The sequence below is a fragment of the Xenopus tropicalis genome, chromosome 1, assembly GCF_000004195.4.
Source record: "Xenopus tropicalis strain Nigerian chromosome 1, UCB_Xtro_10.0, whole genome shotgun sequence".
Lineage (NCBI taxonomy): Eukaryota > Metazoa > Chordata > Amphibia > Anura > Pipidae > Xenopus > Xenopus tropicalis.
Genome location: NC_030677.2, coordinates 57922647 through 57949782, shown reverse-complemented (window position 1 = coordinate 57949782; position 27136 = coordinate 57922647). Strand labels below are relative to the sequence as shown.

At 37.9% G+C, this 27136-nt stretch overlaps 1 protein-coding gene across 2 annotated transcripts in view; it reads right to left on the bottom strand.

Annotated features, from left to right (window-relative positions):
* Positions 1 to 15497, bottom strand: part of ttc29 (tetratricopeptide repeat domain 29) — a 149862-nt gene extending 134365 nt beyond the window's left edge. Inside the window, exons 1-3 of one of the 2 annotated variants that reach the window (XM_002938930.5) lie at positions 15409 to 15497; positions 13011 to 13129; positions 6914 to 6997 (exon numbers count right to left, since the gene is read on the bottom strand). In XM_002938930.5, the coding sequence (XP_002938976.1) occupies positions 6914 to 6997; positions 13011 to 13123 (197 nt within the window). In that variant the 5' untranslated portion in view covers positions 13124 to 13129; positions 15409 to 15497. Of the gene's footprint in view, positions 1 to 6913; positions 6998 to 13010; positions 13130 to 15243; positions 15388 to 15408 lie in introns of those variants that run through there. The other variant, XM_031895505.1, reaches the window with a different exon arrangement.
* Positions 15498 to 27136: the final 11639 nt, after the last annotated feature.

The following is a 27136-nucleotide window of genomic DNA, read 5'->3' as shown; positions in this document are numbered from 1 at the left end:
TTTATTACATGTGCCTGCACCCGAGCGTATTCCATTCATTAGGGTGCAGACACAGGTAGGAGCGTATAGCGGGTATCTTTGGCAAGCATTTTTCAGCTTGCCGAAAATATACGCCATACACATGGTGTGGCATTAGCCTTAGACCTGAATCTGTCTTTATAGAAGCTGCCATACTAGTTGCTTTAATCTCTCTGGATAAAATATTTTCCATAGGTTTTTGTCAAACAGTGTATTTTAGTCTTGAAAGCAAATCATTTTCAAAACGCTAGCCTATATAAGCAGTAAAGTTTTAACAATGAACAATCATGGGCGCACTCAGCAAGAAGAGAATTTTTCAAAGGCATACTAATAAATGGTGGGCACTCGTTATCCCAGTCTGACACTGTAGGAACATGTGTGTTGTGCATTTTATTCTAAAAAACCCTGCACCGGGTTGTAACCAGTTTTTTTTTATATAACAGTGTGCCTAGTTAATATAAATAAACTCTATAACATACAAACACCTAATTTCTCAAACGTGTTTAAAAAAATGTGTTTACATTATATACTTTGTGATTTTGATAATTTATCTAACCCTATTGATCATTTATCTCACCATATTCTGTGAGGTTTTAATGATTTTATAAAATCTAATTAATCTAATATATCAGAAACCTCTAAAATAGAAAATTAATGTTAATTGCAAAAGTGCTCAGATTATTAGTGAATACGTTTACATTAATTAATGTTTTAGGGTTTAGCTCCCCTTTAGAATTTGTATGTCTCTGCATTTAAAGGAAAACTAAACCCCCAGAATGAATACTTAACCAACAGATAGTTTATAATATGTTAAGTGACCTATTAAAGTATCTCGCCAAACTGGAATATATATATCAGTAAATATTGCCCTTTTACATCCTTTCCCTTGATCCACCATTTAATAATGCGCTGTGTGCTCCCACCGAGATCAGCTGGCCAGAGATAATGCAGCTCTAACTGTAACAGGAAGTAGTGTGGGAGCAAAACGCAGAACTCTGTCCATTAATTGGCTGATGGGGCCTAGCATGTATGTGTGTCTTGGTTTGTGTGCACTGTGAATCCTATGATCTTAAAATGGCAATTTTCTATTTAGGATTACCCAATAGTACATACTACTAAAAAAGTATATTTTTATGAAAATTATTTATTTAGATGAAGCAGAGTTTTCCATATGAGCTTGTTTATGCAATATATGTTTATAGAGACCTACATTGTTTTCTTTAACATTTTAGACACAGGGTTACAAGCTCATATGACCTGCCATTACAAGTGCATACAGAGTTTTTCAGGATTGGACTGGGGGGGGGGGTGTGGGGCCCACTGGGACTTCCGCCCCATGGGCCCCACATCCCTAAAGAGGCCCCACACATTTTTGTTGTGGCTGTAGTAACATTTTAGGAAGTCAGTCCAAACAAGCAAAATAAATAAAAGAAGATATCTAACCAGATATGCCATTATATAAAAGGGACAAGAAACAAATTCTCATACGGCTTATGGTAAATGATAACTTAAGAGTGTACACTGTATATAATACATATAGATCATCATAGAAATAATAAACATTAACAAAATTAAATAACTTATGCTGCGCTCATTTTAAAGGTAAATTAACCTTCCAAACATGAGCTGTAATATATAACACTTAGCCTAATCACATTAACCATGACTTTATTACACCGTTTTATAGTGGTATTTTTTCTGATGCAGTACTAAATTGTACCCTGTGGCTGAATGCTATTATTTGCCTAAGAAAATTATTGTTTTGCCCAAAACTGTAGCTTTTGAGGTGTTCTGTCTAATGTTGATGATTTTACCCTTAAATGTGCTCTGGGCATTTACACAATTCTAATCAGAAAAAAAACTGCCTTTTGGGCAACAACACCACTGATTCTATAGGTTGAATGGTCTCTGGGGGCATCTACTGGAAGCATAACCACACTGCAGCAGCATGCTACATGAGAAACTGACTTTTCTTTAAAAACTCAGTAGTGAAAAATAATACAGAATGAATGAAACAGTACTATATAACTTAAGGAATAGGATTAAAATGATTTTGTTGTGAACACATACCATCTCTGCTTTAGGTGGTTAAATAGATTTTAAGAACAGGTTAAATGTTCTTTCTAATAGAACTGCACTGTAAGTGCCTAAACAAAAATATTTTCAGTGTTGCCATCACAAAGAAATATTATTTTCCTCTGGTTAGCTTACGGTTTAATGAGCTCCAGTTTCTTGTACCCATAAAGAGCTGACAAAGATTTGTAATATTCATCTGGTTATAGATACAGTAGTATCCCCATTATTATGTACGCAGGTTTAACTTTTTCCAGGAATTGACACTGTTTTATCACAGTCCCATAAAGGCATGTAGTCTCTTTTTTTCCAAGAATTTACACCGTTTTGCCGCCTTTCCGTGGAAAATGTAAAATCGGGGTTCTACTGTATTAGGCATAGACCCCATTTAAATCCAGCCAATAAAGTATTATCCAATAAAAATTTGCTATTTCTATTTGTCTTAAAAAGTTTATTTTGCCGCTAATATTTTTTTTTAAAAAGTTTGCTTATATGTAATTGAATGCTTTTTTGGTCTGTTGAATATACCCTTGAAAAGTCAGTTCTGACCACAGAATGTGCAATATCTGTTAAATTGCCAAACTAAAGCTGGGTAGTTACAGCTTTTGCAAGATCCACTTTTTGCAACTAAGCAAAGAATAAGGTATAATCCTGACTCTATCCCATAGAGTGAAAAATAAATGAAAATAAAATGACTTTCAATTTTTCAAAAACGGATGTACAAACTGTTGTAGCTCTATATGCATATTTACATATAAATATATATAATTAATGATGAGCTTAATTTTTCAGCAGGCATGGATTCACTTGAATTTTTGAGGTTCGCTATTGGCGGATTGTTTTGCGAAATGGGCACAAAAATTCGGCAAAAAAAATTGTTGTGCATGTTAAGGATTTTTTCACAAATTTTTTCATAGTTCAGCAAATTTTTCAGCTAAGCAAAAAGGGATGGATTTGCTCATTACTATATATAATATATATATATTAATACCCTTAAATTGGGTATTTTGTTGACTATTGTGAAATAATTATTGCCTTGCAGAAAATGTTATAAATCTACAATATAAGGCTTATTTACTCATGGGCAGGCACAGGCGTTGGGGTACTACCCAACCCTATGATTAAGGACACAAATCCACGTCATGCAGTTGTGGTGGTGTTGAATTCTGCTTTTCAATTCACAATAATAAAACGGATTTTATTGTATCTAATTCAGAGTTGCTTTTTTTTTTATTTTTTGCGTCGGAGTGCTAGTTTTGCAAATTTATGACCCTGAGATTGCCATACACTAAGGGGCACATTTACTAATCCACGAACGGCCGAAAAGTGTCCGAATGCGTTTTTTTCGTAATGATCGGTATTTTGCGATTTTTTTCGTAAATTGCCGCAACTTTTTCATAGCCTTTACGACTTGCTCGTAAATTGTCGCAACTTTTTCATAGCCATTACGACTTTCTCGTAAATTGTCGTGACTTTTTCGTAGCCGTTGTGCCGAGTACGAAAGTTTCGGATTCATTCAAGCTTCAGTATCGTGACTTTCCTTGGGCCAGGTTGGAGCTGCAGAGTGCCATTGAGTCCTATGGGAGGCTTCCAAAATCATGCAAAGTCGTAAAAGTTTGCCCGCCTTTTACGAGCGCTCAATACGAAAAAGTTGCGACAATATACAAGCAAGTCGTAATGGCTATGAAAAAGTCGCGACAATTTACGAGCAAGTCGTAATGGCTACGAAAAAGTTGCGACAATTTACGAGCAAATCGTAATGGCTACGAAAAAGTTGTGACAATTTACGAAAAAAATCGCAAAATGTTTGTTTCCAATCCGATTTTTTCCCATTCGGAATTCGGATTCGTGGATTAGTAAATCAGCCCCTAAGCATTTGCATCTACTTCTTGTGCATTGTTTTAAAGGGTTCTTGTACTTAAAGACTTCCACAAGGAGGAGCACCATAGTATTTAGAGCAGGGTGCACCTTTTGTGTGTTCAAAGAAGGGGTTAAAGGCCAAACAAACACTTTGTACTAGTTATTTTACCTTGCACCTGTTTCATTTAGTTAAAAATCTGAAGTGAAATCACAAATAAAAAAAAAGGAGGCATGATTCTTTATCATAAATAATATTTCAGTAAAGATAAACTGAAATCTGGCTTATTAGAATTCTTATTTCTGCTACTCTTTGTTTCCTGGGTGTATGTTCCCCCTTGGTTTGTCATAAACCTTTTACTTTCTTTCTGACCACATCTTCCTCCTTTTTGTCTCTTCCCTCATCCTTCTGTCACTTTTCCCTGTGTGCTCTTTCTGCTATCTCAGTGCACTTTGAAAACTATTTTTATAGTTTGTATTCTGGTTAGGATCTGCTGTGCATAATATACCCAGTCACACCCTTATTGTCACGAAAACCAGTTTATGGAACAAAAATAGCTATGGGGTCTACAATTTAATCTCTGCTTTTCAGGAAAAAGGATTTTTAGCATCATGACTGAATCAGAAGAAACTAATATCTGTTATTCTTAATGTTGCAGTTGACAGTTGCTGGAAAAGTCAAAATGATTATTGCATGCAGTCACAAATAAATGAAGAAGTGTGTGTTGACACTACAATGGTGCTGTATTTTGTGCTAAACAAACATTGTAAGCAATATCTTTAAGAAACAGCGACTGGATCAAAACAAATTTGAACTGTTATGGGAAATTTACAACTGCAGGATGAACGTTATGTTGAAAGACACTCCAAACTTTTCAACTTGACAAAATTAATAAAAGCAACTTGCACAGAAACTTTTCTTTCTTCTGTATTTTATTACAGAAGTATGTCATGTAATTTAAGGTTTGATGAGTTTTTGCAAGTAAAATTCTGTTTCCTCTGCACTAGCTAATAGTCATGAGAATCTGTAGTTTGCACCTTCACATTAAAAATGCATTTCATTTTTTTTCTAAATTATTCACCCCGCCTTTTATCCAGATCATGTCTTTGAAAGGAGGATGAGGATAATAAATGGAATAATTCATGACTTCCCATTAAATATGAAAGTTTCTTTTACAGAGTTTAGAAAGTGAAGTTGTACATAATGTGCAGGACTTTATTAGAACTTTTTTTAACCTTTTTATGGAGAAATATTACAATTTTCTGTCTGCTGTATGCATGTAATAAAGGCATAATTTTTTTTGTTTGGATGTTAACTAAGTTGTTACAATGTAACCATGAGAGTAACCGTCAGATAAATAAAAAGGTACAAATTCTAAATATGATTCTGAGGGACCCATAAACAAAGGGAATCAGCTGAAAGCAGGAATACATGAAAACTTCTTCAAGGTTATATATTTGCTACATATTTTGCATTTCATTTTACATTCCAATATATTGCTAAAGAAAAACAATTCTTACAGAATCTAAAATATGATTTAAAAAATCTACATAAAATGATAAACATTTTAAAAAATCAGTCAAAATATTTGTGTAGTGATTGTAAAAAATAAGTTCATTATTAATTACTAACACTATTGTCTAACCTTTTAAACATTATTATTTTGTTTTAAAAAGCAATATCTTTTCTGTAGTCCCCCTATTACTGCACTTTCCTCCGCAGCTAAATAAAAGCTACAGGGATTTGTAGCTCCACAAGTGGAGAGCTGAAGGTTGCACACTGAAATCAACTTTTCAGTCAACGATAACAATAACAAGCAAAAAATATATTGTATTTTTTATACTTTAATATTCATTCATATTCATCCTTTTATTTTAGGTTTTGCTGTTTATATGCTCTTTGTTCCAGTCTGATTAGATGTGACCCACGATTTTACCTGCCTTGATGAGTGGCATTCCTTCTAGTGATTTATATTAATTTGAAGGAGACATATTTTGTGAAAATCAAAAATGTACCAATGCATTATACTTTTTTTAAATACAGGAAGAATCTTCTCAAAAAACCTGTTTTGGGGTAATTTATTGAAAATTTCTGCAAAAACCCTATTAGTTGCACCCTTCCTTTACACTTTCTCTTGCCTCCTTTCCCAGGCTGTGCAGGGAAGCTGGCAGCACTCAGCACATTGCACGGTAGCATAGGAACCAATCAGCAGCTAGTCTGACCTGATAGTGATTTTTAGATTATCCTATATGTTTCCTTTAACATTAATATGCTATTTAAATCCTGTAATCACCTGAGTATCAGCAAGCATTTTCGGGCAAATATGCAATCTGAGTGACTGACTAAAATTTACATATAGGGTAACGGCAAGGTATATTCAGGCGTTTATTCTCCTGTGCACAAAATTGCTCAGTGCGCCATAGCACTAAAGTGTAGGTGAGGTCCAGACAAAAATAAAGCTTCAAAATCCTTTCTAAGGCAGCTATTATGGCAGATGCCCTATGAATTAGAAAACACATAGATCTTAAACAATCAGACTAATAAAATCTTCTGCAATGCAACTAACTTGGCAAAAAATGAAAACCAACAATAGTTATAACACACAAATCATGTTATAGAAAGGATGACAGGTATAATCTAATAAAAGTATAACTTACCATGATTATCAATATTATTTTTATTCTCAGATTGTTTAGTTACAAGCTCCACTGTATCGCAGTAGCACACGCAACATACAGAACATCTTGATACAAGCACCTGCTTAGCGTCTCTTGTTTCTTTAAAAACGTTTTGTATTTTATGTAACAATATCTTGTATAAAAGCAATGAATAGTTAATGAAAGGAAGACAACCACAGAACAAATATGTATGAAATTATTCCAACCATTTTTGTTATGTCGCCAATTCGTCTTCCATAGCAAAAAAAAAAAAAATGATTGTACATTTCAGACCTAGTAGACTTACATTGCAGTTTCCTCTTTTGATAGCTCTTTGATATTCTTTTGCTGATTATGATCTCTGACACCTCTGTCCCTGATCAAGTGAATCCTAAATTAAAATAAAAGCAAAGAAATTTCAGTGAGGCTCAGAAAGGTATTAAACTCAGGAAACCACCAGTATGTGAAATACATAATGTATAACAATTCCAACAACCTCATATCAGAAACTATTTAGTAAGTCTACAAAAGAATCGTTATTTTTATGTAGGCAAAGACAATATATAAACACTATATTAACTGATTCTAATATTTGAAAAATGTCACTGCGTGTTTTTAAAGGGCGTCAACCCCAAAAACAAGTTTTTGCCTAATAAAAGAAAACATAATTTGTAAGCAACTTTCCAATATGAATTTATTACAAATTTTCAGTGCTTTAAAAGTTATGTGTAAATGTAATTGCTATTAAAAGCAGCATTTGCTGAATTGCTGGCTGTTACTTTTTAAACAATATTGCAAAGGTCAGTCTTCTCCAGCAAGGCAGGTCCGTTACAAGGAAAGCAGTCTCATAATTGCCTTAGCTCTAATTCTCCCTTAGCTAATGTAAACATCAGAGGGAGAAGTAATAATCTCCGCTGCATGCTGGCTAATGCGCGTAGCTTGTCGGGTAAATTAGGGGAGCTGCAAGCTATTGCATGTATTGAAAATTATGATTTAATAGGTATCACTGAGACCTGGTGGGATGATAAATGCGACTGGGCTGTGAATTTAAATGGGTATACACTTTTTAGGAGGGACAGAGAGATTAAAAAGGGTGGAGGGGTTTGTCTTTACGTAAAGTCAGACTTAAAGCCATGTAATAAAGACATTACCAATGAAAACGTCGAATCTCTTTGGGTAGAAATTTCAGTAGGGCTGAAGGTCACAAAGAAAATGATCATTGGTGTATGTTATAAACCACCCCGTATAGATGAGGGGGATGAGGCCCAGCTATTGTTGCAAATGGAGGAGGCTTCAAAACTGGGTCAAGTTGTTGTTATGGGGGACTTTAATTATCCGGACATTGACTGGAGTAATGGGGTGGCTAAGTCAGAAAAAGCTAGTAGGTTTGTAAATATGCTAAATGACAACTTTTTATTTCAGGCAGTTCAAGAACCCACTAGGAATGACGCTATTTTGGACCTGGTGATTTCTAATAATAATGAACTTATCTCTAACATTTGTGTGGGTGAGCATTTGGGGAACAGTGATCACAACATGGTCTCCTTTGAGATAATGCTGCAGAGACAGCGCTATAAGGGAGTAACTAAAACACTCAATTTTAGACGTGCAGACTTTGCCAGTATAAGGGCATCTCTGCAATGTGTCAACTGGGAAAGGCTTTTCATGGGGTTAGACACAGAAGGAAAATGGAACATCTTTAAAACATTGCTTTGTAGGTATACGCAACAGTATATCCCCCTAGTAAGCAAGGAGAGGCATCGCAAAGCAAAACCTTTATGGCTGAATAAAAGTGTTATTGTCGAGGTTGGTAAGAAAAAATGTGCTTTTAGGGCATTCAAGTTAGCTGGGACAGCAGAAACTTTCATCAGGTACAAGGAAGCAAATAAAGCATGCAAAAAAGCTATCAGGCAAGCTAAAATAGAGATGGAAAGGGATATTGCTGCTAGGAGTAAAAAGAATCCAAAATTATTTTTTAATTATGTGAATAGTAAAAAAATGAAGCAAGAAGGGGTGGGAACTTTATTATCACGGGGGGGTACGTTGGTTGATGAAAACGGGGAAAAAGCTGAAATTTTGAACTCTTATTTTTCATCTGTCTATACATCTGAGGAGCCAGATAATGAAGGCTTCCCTTGTAATATGCCCAGTTCTAGTAATTTAGCTACTGACGCATGGGTCACTCGGGAGGAAATTCAAAAGAGACTTGAACATGTAAAGGTAAACAAAGGTCCAGGGCCGGATGGGATTCATCCCAGGGTATTAAATGAGCTGAGCGCTGTGATTGCCAAACCTCTTCACTTAATTTTTCAGGATTCATTGAGGTCTGGCATGGTGCCAAGAGACTGGCGGATTGCTAATGTGGTGCCGTTATTTAAAAAGGGATCCCGTTCTCAGCCTGAAAACTATAGGCCTGTTAGTCTGACATCAGTAGTAGGAAAACTTTTGGAAGGGGTAATAAGGGATAGGGTACTTGAATACATTGCAGTTCACAATACTATTAGTTTGTGCCAGCATGGTTTTATGCGTAACAGATCTTGCCAGACTAATTTAGTTGCCTTTTATGAGGAGGTGAGTAGGAACCTTGATGCTGGAATGGCAGTTGATGTCATCTACTTGGACTTTGCTAAAGCGTTTGATACAGTACCTCACAGAAGGTTAATGATCAAATTAAGGAATATTGGCCTAGAACATAATATTTGTAATTGGATAGAGAACTGGCTGAAGGATAGAGTACAAAGAGTGGTTGTAAATGGAACATTTTCTAATTGGACCAGTGTGGTTAGTGGAGTACCGCAGGGGTCAGTCCTTGGGCCTTTGCTGTTTAACTTGTTTATTAATGACCTGGAGGTGGGCATAGACAGTATTGTTTCTATTTTTGCTGATGACACTAAATTGTGCAAAACTATAAGTTCCATGCAGGATGCTGCCGCTTTGCAGAGCGATTTGACAAAATTAGATAACTGGGCAGCAAACTGGAAAATGAGGTTCAATGTTGATAAGTGCAAAGTTATGCACTTTGGTAGAAATAATATAAACGCAAACTATCTACTGAATGGTAGTGTGTTGGGGGTTTCCTTAATGGAGAAGGATCTAGGGGTTTTTGTTGATAACAAGTTGTCTAATTCCAGGCAGTGTCATTCTGTGGCTACTAAAGCAAATAAAGTGCTGTCTTGTATAAAAAAGGGCATTGACTCAAGGGATGAGAACATAATTTTGCCCCTTTATAGGTCCCTGGTAAGGCCTCACCTTGAGTATGCAGTGCAGTTTTGGGCTCCAGTCCTTAAGAAGGATATTAATGAGCTGGAGAGAGTGCAGAGACGTGCAACTAAACTGGTTAAGGGGATGGAAGATTTAAACTATGAGGTTAGACTGTCGAGGTTGGGGTTGTTTTCTCTGGAAAAGAGGCGCTTGCGAGGGGACATGATTACTCTGTACAAGTACATTAGAGGGGATTATAGGCAGTTGGGGGATGTTCTTTTTTCCCATAAAAACAATCAACGCACCAGAGGTCACCCCTTTAGATTAGAGGAACGGAGCTTCCATTTGAAGCAGCGTAGGTGGTTTTTCACGGTGAGGGCAGTGAGGTTATGGAATGCCCTTCCTAGTGATGTGGTAATGGCAGATTCTGTTAATGCCTTTAAGAGGGGCCTGGATGAGTTCTTGATCAATCAGAATATCCAAGGCTATTGTGATACTAATATCTACAGTTAGTACTAGTGGTTGTATTTATAGTTTATGTATGTGAGTATAGATTGGTAGGTGTGGGTTAGGTGTGCTGGGTTTACTTGGATGGGTTGAACTTGATGGACACAGGTCTTTTTTCAACCCTATGTAACTATGTAACTATGTAACTATGTCAGTCTGCTGCCTTGTGTTACATTGTTTCAACAGTTAGAGCCCCCAGGGCAGGGAATAGAAAAGAACAAACACTGCTTTTAATAGCAATTATATATACAAATAACTCAAAAACCATTACAAATTTGTAACAAATGTATATTGCAAACTATGTACCAGTTTTGCCCGCCCATACACAGTACCCCCAATGGCCCAATAGACAGTTCCCCCATACAGTGCCCCCCCATAGACAGTACCCCCCATGAACAGTGCCCCCCATACACAGTGCCCCCATACACAGTACCCATATACACAGTGCCCCCATAGACAGTACCCCCCATACACAGTGCCCCATACACAGTGCCCCCCATAGAAAGTGCCCCAATTGCCCCCAGACAGTAACCCCCATAGAAAGTGCCCCCATAGACAGTACCCCCGTAGAAAGTGCCCCCATAGACAGTACCCCCCATAGAAAGTGCCCCCAATTGCCCCCATAGAAAGTACCCCCCATACACAATGCCTCCATTGAAAGCGCCCCCAATTGCACCCATAGACAGTACCCCCTATAGACAGTTCCCCCCCCGTAGAAAGTGCCCCCATAGACAGTACCCCCCATAGAAAGTGCCCCCAATTGCTCCCATAGACAGTTCCCCCATAGAAAGTACCCCCATACACAATGCCCCCAATAGAAAGTGTGCCCAATTGCACCCATAAACTGTGCCCCCCATACACAGTACCCACCATAGATGCTGCTTCTTCTTCAGCGGCTCCTGTCCTTATGCGGCGGCGACAGGCCCTTTTATAAGGTTGCGCCCCGTGCGTACGTGTGACGTCAATACGCACAGGGCGCAACCTTATAAAAGGGCCTGTCGCTGCCGAACAAGGAGCCACATAACAAGAGGAACCGCTGAAGAAGAAGGACACCTGGCTGCAGCCAGCACATCCCGCTGTCAGGGATAGTTCCATGAATGTCCCGCTTTTCCGTATGTGGGACATTCATGGAACTACCCGGGACAATGGGATGCGCTATTAAAACCGGGACTGGCCCGCTTTCTGGGGGGGGTATGTTTTATCTAACTGAAGGGTGAATCTGCTGCCTTTTGCACACAATCCTTCAGCCAATTATTAGTAAATGTGCATATAGAGTTCTCTAGATAAACCATACTTTGTTGTAAACACTTGCAAATAGTGTAAGTAATAAGTAATTCTTATCTATTGCAGAACCTTCACAGCATAATATTGAAAATAGGAATGGCATCAAGTTTCCACTTAAGGTGGCCATACCCAGGCAAATAAAACACTTTGAGTTGGCAGTTTATTGGGCCGTGTATGGAGCCCTCAGATGGACCCATCCGACTCATCGGAACCATTTAAAAATTGATTGGATCGATACAGGCTGTTAGGGTAAGGTCCTCATCCTGACATCCCGTATCCATCAATGTGATCTGATATTGCCCATCTCATCAAACGAGCAGATCTTGCAGTTTATGGGAAAACTTTATCCCCTGACATTTTGAATCATTCTTTTTCATACAGTAGAAGAGTGCCAGCTAAAAGGCTTTCTAAAGATTTGTGGGGTTACTCCATGAGGATCTGGAGGTTTTTTTTTGTCCATTAATCCTCCTAGTAAGTAAAGTCTAACTTCTACTGCCTTAAAGAAAGTGAACCATCTATGTACTCTAAAAAAGCACTCAGGGTGCATGGGAGGATTTTAATAAAAAATGTTTGCAAATATTTATTGCTGCTTGCAATGTAATACTGTTCACTAAACATTTATTACATTGTGAATGTTTAACATGTGCTTGAAGATGGCGTAAATCTAAATGCGAAAAAAACTTAAGAAGTTTTATTACATACACTGAACACTGGCTCAAACAAAACAATATGCAATCAGAAACCTACTGTCAAAATACATACAAATTGTTTGCAAACAATATTTTTCTGTCACGCAAATGCAACATTTGTCACAAAGCTAAAATTTTGTGCCATTGCAACTATTTTTTCTGTTAGCGAAATATATTACATTCCCTTGAAATGAAAGTGAATATAAATCCCTGACACTGATTTCACAAGCACAAGATCTTAGCCAGGGTCGGACTGGAGGGTGAAGGGCCCTGCAGGTGCCCCCAGCTAGGCACGTCCCCTAACCCCCCCCCGCAGGAGCCCCCCAACCCCCCTCGCAGGGCCCCCCTCCCGACGTCCTCCTCCGAGCGCGTAAATTTGACGCGTCAGGGGAGGAGTAGTCGGGAGGGAGAGCGCTACAAAGGTCGGGTCTGGGCCGGCGGCCCAGTTCGACCCTGATCTTAGCATACAGCTACTCTGACCTTCTGAATTTTCTACTATATATATATATAAATTAAAATATAACATTGTACAAGTATGGGATAAGTTATCTTGAAAACTCAATATCCAGAAAGCTAAGAATTATATCTATCTCCAATAGAGTCAAATGTAAGCAAATATTAAGAAGACCAAACAAAAAAGGGCAATTAAACTGTTCCACTATTTGATAATAATTAGATAATAATGTTTATTTAGAGAGTTTGAAAAATGCAAGAGATGCTTACTTGTAGTTAGCCTTTTGAGGTAGCTCTTTTGGTTGAGCAGGGACTTTCCTTTGATGCACAAGGCTAGGAAAGCGTTGCAGACTTTGCCTTGGCATAGCTGGAACTGCACTCATTCTCTTCTAGAAAAGTATAAGTAGATAAGCATTGTTTAACTTTTTTAATGTGTAAACTATAAATATTTCCAAGTAAGTCAGAATACAGCAAACACCGGATCACAACCATAGGTTACAGGCTTACATATGTGAGTTTGTGATTACTTGTTCATGGCTTTTTATGAACTATTCTATAATAAAGCATTGTAATGATCTGCCAAAATACTCCCAGAACTGTGAAATAAACTAATAATGAAATTAATATGATTCATAAATGACAAACAGCAACTGGAAAAGGCACTACAGATATATTGCATATATGAGAACTTGCACTGCAGTAATAAGAGATAATACGAAAACCAACAAGTTGTCCTCCCTGTCAATGTAATTTGTTTTCTGTGTTTGTCCTTCACTATAAGACTTTGTTTAATTAATACTGATGGAACATTATAAATCTTTGGAGCTGCTCCTGGGTCCACCTGATATCCACCTTGTAATTTTAAAAATGTTAATAAATCTAGTGAAAATTTAAAAGCTTGCTCTTTCCGATGTTACAAACAGAAGGAAATGGGTTGTAAACAAAAAACAGTATGCAGGGGAATTTTTTTTACTACCACAGGAGCAATAAACCAAGGGTTAAGACAATTTGCTCTCACTGATCTTTTATTGAGGCCAACCAATTTCTGAATGGTTACTATGGCCTTTTGTACTGGTGAAATTTAGTGTTGGTGTTACTAAATAGAATCCACTTTAACTGAAATATCTGCAGTTTTAGAAAACAGTATGCACAATAATGGGCTTATTTATCAATTTTCAAGTTTGTAAATTTCAGTTTTTCTTTGCTATATTGAATAAACTCCCATATCGAATGGTCATTTATTTATTTATAAGGAAAACTTGTCTAAATGAAACATTTATTATCAACATTTATTATAATCAAACATCCATGTGTTAATGGCAATAAAAAAAAAAAGATACCTTTAAAGGAGACATATTGGATAAATGGAAAATAAACTAATTTTGTAGGCAATTATGGTGCTGGTTTCACTTTGGGCTAAAAATGAATCCTGTCTCTAAAAATGGCCCCTTTATTGGAGCTCCCTATAGATCCAATCAGTTCTCTGTCCATATTTCAAATGAAGGGTGGACGTGTACTAATGGTCCCTGCCAGAAGCACAGGGAACTTTATAAGCACGATCCTTCTATATTTAGAGGAGTATAATTTACTGGCACATTCTTAATTTTTATATTATATGTCTTTAATGTTTAACGGAACATTAATGAATTTCCAAAAAGGTTGAATCTTTAGGCAAATGGCTAACAATTTAAAAGAACATGGCAAATTTTATTGAAAACCTTGTATTCCGAGTGGCTCTTCCAAAGGGATTACCATACAGAATATACATGCAGTAATCAAATTGGGATGCCTAACCAGTGGTCCAAAAAAGAAAAAATGTTGCTAAACTACAACACCAAGAATACTGTGCAATAAAGAAGGGGGTGTCAAACCCCTTTGGGGTTTGGGGCCACAGGGGTCACCTAAGACCATCAGATAACTCATATTTCCGATGGTCTTATGAATAATTTTATGGTTGGGGGTCACCACAACATGAGGAACTGTATTAAAGGGTCGCAGCATTAGGAAGGTTGAAAACCACTGATCTAGAAAATCATAATGAAATGACAGTAGAATAAAAATACAAATGTATACACAAGGGTAAAATAGTGTTTCCTTTTTTAAGAAAAACTTTGAGAGTTTGCAGGCTGGACCTTCCTTGTGTCGCTATATATATATATATATAAATAGATAGATGATAGATATAGATAGATAGATAGATAGATAGATAGATGATAGATAGATAGATGATAGATAGATGATAGATAGATGATAGATAGATGATAGATGAATAGATAGATGATAGATAGATAGATAGATGATAGATAGATAGATAGATGATAGATTGATAGATAGATGATAGATAGATAGATGATAGATAGATGATAGATAGATGATAGATAGATGATAGATATGCAGCGTGTGTGTATGTATATATGTATATATACTTATCAGCTATAGATATGCATACGCAAACAATACATGAGAGATACATATAACAGAATGAAGTGCAATTCGAACGCACATGAAACACCGGAAGGCAGGATTATGCTAGATAGAGCGCATCCATAGGAAATAAAGAAGCGCAATCGCAAGTCTGTTTGCGGAATTACTTAGCTGAGTTGGTCATTACAAAAGGCAAACTCTGTGCCACCCACAGTAAAACCCAATCATTCCCCTGCATGCACACCTCCACAAGCTTGAGCCTGCTCCTCTATCGGCTCCTCTCACTGCATTACGACGCGTCTCCACGGCAACTCGCAGGGAACTGGTTTGCCCCGCCCCGTGTGTGCGCAGCCACCAATCGTCATCTGATGTCGCGGAACTTCCCTAGGAGGGCGGGGTTTTCTCAGCAAGCTGCGCAAAGAAGCCGTAAAATGTTGCTCATTAGGCGGCTGAGGGTAGATTGGAGTTTTGTACTAGGGATTTAGTGGCGTGCTAGAGATGGTGTTAGTGATACTTATTGTTTTCATCTGCATGTTTTATCGCTAAGATAACATTTAGGCAAGGGCAGCGTGATGTAGAGCTTTTATGTTTTGGCGCCGTTCTTATTTTGGGCCACATGGCATTATTGGATTTTGGGTCTTGTAGGAATGAGAGATACGCACAGTTATGGTTTTGGGTATTAGAGCTGACGACATATTTGGCAGTTCTATCTGATGGCTTTAATAAGGATATCATCTTTTTGAGTCGTACCAAAGCTGCATTACTGTGTAATGGAAATGTTTTTCCCCAATAGAATCATTTAGCAGAAGTTGATAGGCAGCTTTAGTCTGTCATCTACAGAGAAGGGGGGTTATCAACTATATGGGGAGGAATTTGCTCCAGTAACACATTTACTAAGCCTGTAAAGGTCCCCTTTACCCGATATCCCTACCTACAGGTGGGCGATATCGGGTAGCAAGTTGCTTTAAAAAAAAAATAATCCGATTGTTTGGCCCTGGGGGATTACAGTTGCGGCCATGGGGCAGTCGGGGACAGCATCAACGTGCCTTTGCGGTTCCCAATCCGACTGGATTTTCCAACCTGGCCGATCGATATCTGGCCAATTTCAGGCCAGATATCGGTGGGCCAGGCCGCTCTGTTCTGCCCATACACGGGCCGATTAGCTGCCGAATCGGTCCAAGGGACCAATATCGGCAGCTTCTAACGGCCCATATATGGGGGCCTTTAGAAACATCCCAAGTTTCACAGGTGAAAAAATCGTTGTTTCTATGTGTGCAGAACAAATTAAATGCACAAATTAAATGCAGACCAATTTAAATGCACAATACATCACTGATCTTTAGGCATCAATGTATAAATAATTGCAAATATATCATTTTGTATATACATTTACTCTGGAAAGATCTGGTGTAAAAAGCATCTGCTGCTTGAAGTGAATCACCATATTTACAGTGTCAGTTCCCTTGTTTAAATTTCATTGACTTGGGTTATACCAAATTAAATAATGGTGTAAAATATGGCAATAGGGCCTTTACTATTACAGACCTTAATTCTTGGTGATTTTGGCAATCCAAAGGTTTTATTCTTGTTTTGCAGCCTCAATAGCTTCCTTGATTTTTGTTGGCACAGTTTTTCTCCTCATGTTGAACAATGGCAACTTCAGACTCCAAATGGTAGAAGGTAGCCTAGGGATTTTATACCTGCGCTAATGAAGCAATGCAACAGAATCCTGCATTGAAATCAGTTTTTCAAAAGAGCAAACACATTTTTTTAATATTTAGTTTTAACATTTCCCAAGTGCCCTCAGTCATGTGACTTGTGCTCTGATAAACTTCAGTCACTCTTTAATGCTGCACTGCAAGTTGTATTGATATCATCCCACCCCCCTTTTACCCCCCAGCAGCTGATCAGTAGAACAATGGGAAGGTAGCAAGATAGCAGCTCCCTGAAAGCTGTATTGCTAAAATGCTCCCTATGAGAATAGCACTCCGGCGCATGACTCCTTTGGTTACACTGAGTTGAAGAAACGTATCTAAAAGCAGTACTCTTGTGTGGCGCTCCTCCTAAAAGCTCAGGATCATGCATATTGTACTGAGATGGCTGCCTACACAATATTACAGCTAAAAAATTCACCAAAAAATACATTCATTGGTACGTTTTAAAAGGCAGAATCAATTATTTGCAATATGAATTGTGTAATAGGATTAAAAACTATACCATGGTCATGACAGAGTCCCTTTAAAATATTATCTTTATCAACATATAACTGCTGTACATGTATGGAATTTCTTCTCCGGAACCCCATTATCCAGAAAGCTCTAAGTAATGTGAAGGCTGTCACCCATAGACTACATTTTAATCAATTACATTTTTAAAAAAAAAATGATTTCCTATTCCTCTGTAATAATCCTTTGATTATCGTAAATCCTCATTGTAGGCACAACAAACCTATTCAATATCATGTTTAAATTATTTTTAAGTAGACAAAGTAAGTTGATCCAAATTACAGAAAGATCCCTTATCTTGAAAACCCTAGGCCCCAAGCATTCTGGGTAACAAGTCCCATCCCATATTTAAAATATGTAAATTAGGGTTAATAAATAATAACTTCTGGTTTGTCTTGTATTAATAAAAGAGAAGTAAATAAAAACAAAATTGCAGCTGTCACAAAATGCTCATTCCCTTGCAATATCAGGTAAAATAGCAGTAATAGACATTAGCAATTATCACACTGTTTCAGCTTATTAGCGGTGGAGTAGCTCATTTGCAAATTTGTACAAAAAAAATCGGAATATATAATGTATCTCAGGGAAGCATTTTCTTCTGTACACACTATGTTTTTTTCTTGCCAAGATCTAAGGCAAGCTGCAGTGAAGATTGGCAGGGTCAGTGTAAAATAGATGAAATACTGAATGAATGCTTCAAAGCTGGAAAAGAATATGCCCTGAAGTGTGCTTTTTTGTTTTCATATGTACAGCTCATCCTATAAAACCCTACAGCTTTACTCCCATGAGGAACTTTTAAATCAACATTGCAAGGATAAAATTAAAAGTCAATATGTTAGAAAAATATCAATCTGCAGGACACTTTCACTGCAGAGGGAGAGCACTGTGGAAAACTTTTTACATTTTCTCTGTAGAGAGCTTGTTGAGCAGAACTCATTATTTTAATTGATGATTTTAATAGGAATGACAGTGTGCATCATTACTGTTATATACTGTGCACTGGAAAAATAATTTATTTACATAAAAACTTTAATTGCAAATAATGCAGTCTCCATAGTTTACTTTCATACAAACACAGGCAGCAGAGGACAGCCATACACTTTTTTGGTTGTGGAAGAAGTGTGCCACATTTATATTTAGAAAAATACAACATATTAGACTGTAAACATAAAGGCAAAGTGACAATAAAATGAGCATTTGTGATATCCCAATGACATATAAACTAATGACATTAAATGGATATGTTGTGATGCAACAGTGATCATTTTGGCATTGTGAAATAAAAGATATTTAACATTATAGCATTACAATGATGTTTGTATCAAAATAATTTTACAATAATATCTGAGCAATTATAACATTACAATATCATTTTCTACATGCAAACACCATAAAGAGATTGCACTGAATTCTTGTTCTTACAAAATTCCTTAATTCCACTTCAAGGGACAGATTTATCAAAATTCAAGTATGTGAAAAAAATGTGGTTATGAAAAAAAAAATAACTGCAACAAAACTGGTGTGACTTTTTTTTTCTTTTTAAGAAAAAGTGTGACAGAGTATTCCTGCGCAAATTTTGTCTCAGAAAAGAAGTCTCACATTGTTCCATTCATTTTCAATGAGGCTAAAAAACTCTAGTGTTTTAATAACGGAAAATATATAAAGTTGTGACAGGCAATTCTCATTGACTTCTTTTAATCCTAGCTTTTATTTACTGTATTTTTTTTCTTTAATAAATACTGACTATTCTGGATTTATTTATCAATTTTTTAATTTGTTATTTCGAGTTTTTCTAAATAGAATAAAAATAGAATAAACTTGCATATCGGATAGTCGCTTATTAATACAGAAAAATCATTCAAATAAAAAACTGTGTTTATTATTGAATTGTGAAAAAATTATAAACTTGAATCGTAATGAATCGGCCCCCAAGTGTATGTATGTTTGCAGAGGTATGGAATTTATTATGTGGATTTCTTGGGACCTGGTGTTTCCTGGATTAATGGTCTTTCCATATTTTGTATCAAAATACCTTAATCACTAAAGTAGCATTTAAAGCATAATTAAACCCTAAAAAGAAATATGGCTAGAAATTATGAATTTAGTTTCAGTGTCTCTAGAGTACTAATGATCCAGGCCTTCAAAGTTGTCATAGGGGGCCACCATACTGGGTTTTGTTAGAAATGTCTGCAACACTGGACATGCTCGGCGTGCTGGATTACATGGGACATGTAATAAATAAAATAAATAAAAATAATAAATAAAATTTCTATCAATAAAATTACTCTAAACAGCTTCCCAGAATTGCCTACCTTTGCCCCTCTGTTCTTTCTGAGCTGGTTCCTCAGTTACAAGCTGCTCGATTCCTTTCCTTCCTTGTCCAGTGAAGCTCCGCCCTGACTTCCTGTTCAGGTATCTCATTACATCGACTACCTGTAGTCGAAGTGGAGAGCCTTCTGCGCATGCCTGGAGGCAGCAGGAGCCAGTCTGTGCATTAGCAGGGTTTTTTTCCTTGATGAGAGACCTGAACAGGAAGTGGCGGCGGAGCTTCACTCTGAACAAAGAAGGAATGGAATCAAGCAGCTTGTAACTGAGGAACCAGGTCAGAAAGAACAGAGGGACAAAGGTAGGCAATTCTGGGAAGCTGTTTAGAGAAATTTAATTAATAGAAATTTTATTTATTATTTTTATTTATTTTATTTATTACATGTCCCATGTAATCCAGCACGCCGAGCATGTCCAGTGTTGCAGACATTTCTAACAAAACCCAGTATGGTGGCCCCCTATGACAACTTTTAATTAATAGAAAAAAAAAAGGTTTACTTATTCTTTAAAGACCACAATTTCAGATTTTCCCAGCAAAAACCTAGAGTTTTTATAGAAGTCAATGGAAGGTGTATTTTCAACATTCGATAATGTAATTTTTGGGCAATCAAGTTTTTTGAGAGAATTTTAGAGATTCAAATTTTCTCTTAAATATGCAGTAAAAAAAAGACACGGGGCTGATTCATCAAAGTACGAGTTTGAATCCCGAATTGGGTAAAATTCAGATTAGATACGATAATTTCTGATGATCGCAAATATCACGAAAATGCTTACAAAAAAATCGTATTAGTCACAATAATATCGTATTGGAGATCCAAAAATCACGAAATATTCATATCTGAACGATCGTAAACGGCAGGAAAACCTTTCCGACTTTGATCCTTCTGTGCATGATTTTGGAAGCCTCTCATAGGACTCAGTGGCACTCTGCAGTTCCAACCTGGCCCATGGAAAGTCATGATACCGAAGCTTGAGTGAATCCGAAACTTTCGGTCTCGGTGCGACAATACAATTTTGTCACACAAATTTTGTCGCAAAGTACGAAAAAGTCCCGCAAAGTATGAAAGAGTTGCGCAAATATATGAAAAAGTCGTAAAAAATACACACAGTCTGAACAAATACAAATTTTTTGTATTTTGTACCTGTCGTACTTTAATAAATAGGCCCCATGATGTCTTTCTGACAACATCAATGTTTTTTTTTCTCCACTAGGGCTTAAATGTGGTTGTTTTTGAAAGACTGGTGTAAATGCAGAAAAATTCACTTTGCATTAGATTTGATCAAGATAAGATCTGTAAGTACAGATTTTATTCAATACATCTCTTATTGGGATGTAGCAAGAAATGCAAATGTCCCAGACTACACCAAAAAGCCCAGCTGCTCAATACATCAGGTTTAATCATTGTAGGAATATGATCTGAAAACATTAAGGCTAGCCTGAGCTCTCTCTACCAAATGAACATCTAGATGATACCATGAAACGAAGGTGTGCTGTAAAGACCATGGAGCTGCTTTGCATATTAAGCAGCTGCTTTAAATTTACTGCCGAGATACTACAAAGATATAAATAGTCTGTAAAATATTTTTTTTTTTTTGGTTTGTTGAATTCTTTGTGAACAACCTGTAAGAGAAGGGAAATCACACAAACAGAAGTGTGGCACTTAGTAGTTTATAAAAAAGGAATAGCATTTCTGTTATGAGCAGGAAAATCTGCTTTATCTGATGGCACCCTCAGGCTGGTGACAAGAAATCTGCCTTGAGCAATTTTGGCTACTGTGGGGAAGTAACGTCTAGAATGAAAGTAAGAACTAAAATGTATTCCTTGCAAAAGGAAACAAAAGATAAAAAACAAATAGGTGGCATGAAAATTATAATTATAATTTGTTAGCGGGAATGAGCAGGTAAGAACGGCTTCCTTGTTCTTTAACCCTTTAAGTGCCAGCCGAATTCGTCATTTCGGTTCCCCCCAGTGCCAGACGTTTTTTAAGCATTTTGTACTCATTCACTTTAACAATGTTTTTTGGTAGGAAAACCTCCACGAAACTAGGGAAATTATATATCGTTTTTTTCGTCACTAATTGGGCTTCGACATACATACCAAATTTTATAACTTTTCTGGAGATATGATGTGTATTTTGGGTGAAATATGTAAAAAAAAAATAAAATTATGAAAAATTTCTGTATATTTTGAGGTTTTTTTCCATAGAAAAGTTAATTTTACTCACTTTTTTTTATTGTTTGTAAAAGCCCTGATACTCCCAATTCCAACGATACCAAATATGTGGTGGTACCCCACAGTTCCTGTCCAGAAGTAACCCCCAAACTAAGGCAATACTTAGTACAATATCACACCAGAACAAAGCAGAAAAGCGCTTGTAACAGTTAATGCAGCATAACTTATATGTAAATCTAAAATATCCCCTCATGTTTGGTATCTTTAGAAACTACAGACCTTCAGGTTTCTAGGTGCAATGTAGTTTTCACTCAAAAGCCAAATACCTTTTGTCAGTGCATTGTGAAATTTGGAACTTTTTATGACATTTTTTTTTTTTTTCTAAAACGTAAACTTGGACGCATGATCAAATGTGGATTTGACAAAAAAAAATCTCATAAAAATTTTCTAACAAAGGCATATTTGAAAGACAAACTTCTCCTGAATAAAATGATGCCCCATATGTATGGGTGCACATAAAGACATGGGCACCAAACACTCCAAAGCAGGGGCAATGCACAAGGGCAATTACAGCTAAAAATGTGGGGGCTGCGCTCTATGTGCACTTCCTGCAGTTTTTCAGTGTTAACCCCCCCTACCTGTGAAATAACCCCCACAAACTATATATTTCTGAAAAGTGCACACCTTCAGCTATTCAGAGACACCACTCTTCTCTTTCTACATGGAAAATTGTGGCCGCAGTCCCTTGCAGAAGTCAGCGCTTTGGTCAGAAATCAAGGAAAAACTAGATACAAACCTAGATTTCTCCCCAAAATCTCCATGGCAACTACCAAAAACTTACTAACCATCAATCTGCAAGTTCCCCTGAATAAAACGATACCCCATATGTATGGGTGCACATAAAGACGTGGCCACCAAATGCCCCAAAACAGGGGCAATGCATAAGGGCAATTTCAGTTGAAATTTTGGGGGCTGCGCTCTATGTGCACTACCTGCAGTTTTTCAGTGTTAACCCCCCCTACCTGTGAAATAACCCCCGCAAACTATATATTTCTGAAAAGTGCACACCTTCAGCTATTCAGAGACGCCACTCTCCTCTTTCTACATGGAAAATTGTGGCCGCAGTCCCTTGCAGAAGTTAGCGCTTTGGTCAGAAATCAAGGAAAAACCAGATACAAACCTAGATTTCTCCCCAAAATCTCCATGGCAACTACCAAAAACTTACTAACCATCAATCTGCAAGTTCCCCTGAATAAAACGATACCCCATATGTATGGGTGCACATAAAGACGTGGCCACCAAATGCCCCAAAACAGGGGCAATGCATAAGGGGAATTTCAGTTGAAATTTTGGGGGCTGCGCTCTATGTGCACTACCTGCAGTTTTTCAGTGATAACCCCCCCTACCTGTGAGATACCCCCACAATCTATATATTTACGAAAAGTGCACACCTTCAGCTATTCAGAGACACCACTCTTCTCTTTCTACATGGAAAATTGTGGCCGCAGTCCCTTGCAGAAGTCAGCGCTTTGGTCAGAAATCAAGGAAAAACCAGATACAACACTAGATTTTGGTCAGAAATCAAGGAAAAACCAGATAAAAACCTAGATTTCTCCCCAAAATCTCCATGGCAACTACCAAAAACTTACTAAACCTCAATTTGCAAGTTCCCCTGAATAAAACGATACCCCATATGTATGGGTGCACATAAAGACGTGGCCACCAAATGCCCCCAAACAGGGGCAATGCATAAGGGGGGGCTGTGCTCTATCTGCAGTTATTTAGTCTAAACACCCCCATACCTGTGAAATAACCCCCGCAAACTATATATTTCTGAAAAGTGCACACCTTCAGCTATTCAGAGACGCCACTCTCCTCTTTCTACATGGAAAATTGTGGCCGCAGTCCCTTGCAGAAGTTAACGCTTTGGTCAGAAATCAAGGAAAAACCAGATACAAACCTAGATTTCTCCCCAAAATCTCCATGGCAACTACCAAAAACTTACTAACCATCAATCTGCAAGTTCCCCTGAATAAAACGATACCCCATATGTATGGGTGCACATAAAGACGTGGCCACCAAATGCCCCAAAACAGGGGCAATGCATAAGGGGAATTTCAGTTGAAATTTTGGGGGCTGCGCTCTATGTGCACTACCTGCAGTTTTTCAGTGATAACCCCCCCTACCTGTGAGATACCCCCACAATCTATATATTTACGAAAAGTGCACACCTTCAGCTATTCAGAGACACCACTCTTCTCTTTCTACATGGAAAATTGTGGCCGCAGTCCCTTGCAGAAGTCAGCGCTTTGGTCAGAAATCAAGGAAAAACCAGATACAACCCTAGATTTTGGTCAGAAATCAAGGAAAAACCAGATAAAAACCTAGATTTCTCCCCAAAATCTCCATGGCAACTACCAAAAACTTACTAAACCTCAATTTGCAAGTTCCCCTGAATAAAACGATACCCCATATGTATGAGTGCACATAAAGACGTGGCCACCAAATGCCCCCAAACAGGGGCAATGCATAAGGGGGGGCTGTGCTCTATCTGCAGTTATTTAGTCTAAACACCCCCATACCTGTGAAATAACCCCCGCAAACTATATATTTCTGAAAAGTGCACACCTTCAGCTATTCAGAGACGCCACTCTCCTCTTTCTACATGGAAAATTGTGGCCGCAGTCCCTTGCAGAAGTTAGCGCTTTGGTCAGAAATCAAGGAAAAACCAGATACAAACCTAGATTTCTCCCCAAAATCTCCATGGCAACTACCAAAAACTTACTAACCATCAATCTGCAAGTTCCCCTGAATAAAACGATACCCCATATGTATGGGTGCACATAAAGACGTGGCCACCAAATGCCCCCAAACAGGGGCAATGCATAAGGGCAATTTCAGTTGAAATTTTGGGGGCTGCGCTCTATGTGCACTACCTGCAGTTTTTCAGTGTTAACCCCCCTACCTGTGAGATAACCCCCACAATCTATATATTTACGAAAAGTGCACACCTTCAGCTATTCAGAGACGCCACTCTTCTCTTTCTACATGGAAAATTGTGGCCGTAGTCCCTTGCAGAAGTCAGTGCTTTGGTCAGAAATCAAGGAAAAACCAGATACAAACCTAGATTTTGGTCAGAAATCAAGGAAAAACCAGATAAAAAACCTAGATTTCTCCCCAAAATCTCCATGGCAACTACCAAAAACTTACTAAACCTCAATTTGCAAGTTCCCCTGAATAAAACGATACCCCATATGTATGGGTGCACATAAAGACGTGGCCACCAAATGCCCCCAAACAGGGGCAATGCATAAGGGCAATTTCAGTTGAAATTTTGGGGGCTGCGCTCTATGTGCACTACCTGCAGTTTTTCACTGTTAACCCCCCCTACCTGTGAGATAACCCCCACAATCTATATATTTACGAAAAGTGCACACCTTCAGCTATTCAGAGACGCCACTCTTCTCTTTCTACATGGAAAATTGTGGCCGCAGTCCCTTGCAGAAGTCAGCGCTTTGGTCAGAAATCAAGGAAAAAGCAGATACAAACCTAGATTTTGGTCAGAAATCAAGGAAAAACCAGATAAAAAACCTAGATTTCTCCCCAAAATCTCCATGGCAACTACCAAAAACTTACTAACCATCAATCTGCAAGTTCCCCTGAATAAAACGATACCTATGTCTGGTTGCACATAAGTACATGGCCGCCAAACCTGAAAATGCATAATATTGGGGCTGCACTCTATGCACCCCTTTTTTTTTGCCTGCACCCGAATGAATGGGATACGCTCGGGTGCAGGCACATGTAGCCGATATACGCATGAAAACGCGTGAGAATGCAAAGTCTCGCGTTTTCATGCGTATATCGGCTACACGTGCCTGCACCCGAGCGTATCCCATTCATTCGGCTGCAGGAACAAGTAGCAGGCGTAGGGCTGAATTTTCGGCAAGCGTTTTTCCACTTGCTGAAAAAATCAGCCCTACGCCTCGTGTGGCATCAGCCTAACCCTTGGCAATAGAAACTACCAGAACAATCTTAGCACCTCTGGACCTTTCTAGAACAACTGAAATCAAATGGAATAAAACCACTAAAAGCAATCAAAGAACAATAGTTGCAATGAAATCGGTAAGAGCCCTGGATCCACCAATGTCACTGCAAAAGCAACCTTTTTGGGGGCACTAAACACACAATAAAGAACAATGCAAAGATAAAACACCGTAAAATCCAATAAAACCACCTAAACCAACAGAAGAACAATAATTGCAATGAAATCGGTGGTCAGAGCCCTGGATCCACCAACGTCACTGCAAATTCAGCACCCAATAGCAATACAAAAAGTTACAGTGCAATAGAATAATTCAAAAACAGAAATCAATTATGAAAATGCCAAAAAACACTAAAATGCAACCAAATAAATCAGATAATTATAGAGCAAGATCAGAAATAAAGTTTTAGTAAAAAAAAAGACTGCCAAAGAAAGCAAAGACAGAAAGAAAAGAAAAGAAAAGAAAGAAAAAAAAAAAAAAAAAAAAAAGTGTAAGTGTGTGTGTAAGTGTCTGTGTGTGCTTGGGAAAGTTGTAAATCAGTGTGTATGTGTACAAAAGTGTAATAATGACAAAGATAGAAGAAAAAATGCAAAAAAAAAAAAAAAAAAATTTTTTAGACAGTTGAGATAGAAATAAGCAAAATAAACAGTGGTAGAGAGTTGTAGTTCAGCTTACCCAAGGCAGGCAGACGATCAGGGGCGATCAATCCAGCAGGAAGGCAGCAGGGGAGCTCCATCTCGTCCGAAGTGCGCAGCAGGAGTGAGGGAGCCGACAGTAGGCGGCGCTATTTAAAGGGACAGCAGTGGACACGTCATCAACGCGTGTCCACTGCTGTCATTGGCTGGCGACGCGATCGGTGCGGCTCGGGGACCCGGATCGGTGAGTATGTCTATGTTTGCTCGTTGCCTAGGGGGATCTGAGGGGTTTACAAGCGCTGCGCTGCTTTAAAAGCGAGCGCAGCGCTTGTAAACCCGACAGTGCCATTGGACGTAGATTCTACGTCCCATGGCACTTTGGTCCCTTGGTACCTGGGACGTAGAATCTACGTCCCTTGGCACTTAAAGGGTTAATTGTATGGTACTGTTTGTGTTTGTTTTTGTGTTGGAAGATCCCGTAACAGAAAACTCGCTTAAGTTGCTCATTTAGGATACAAAGGCAAAACATTAATGAAAATGAATTCTGCAGACACATTTTTAAGCTGCC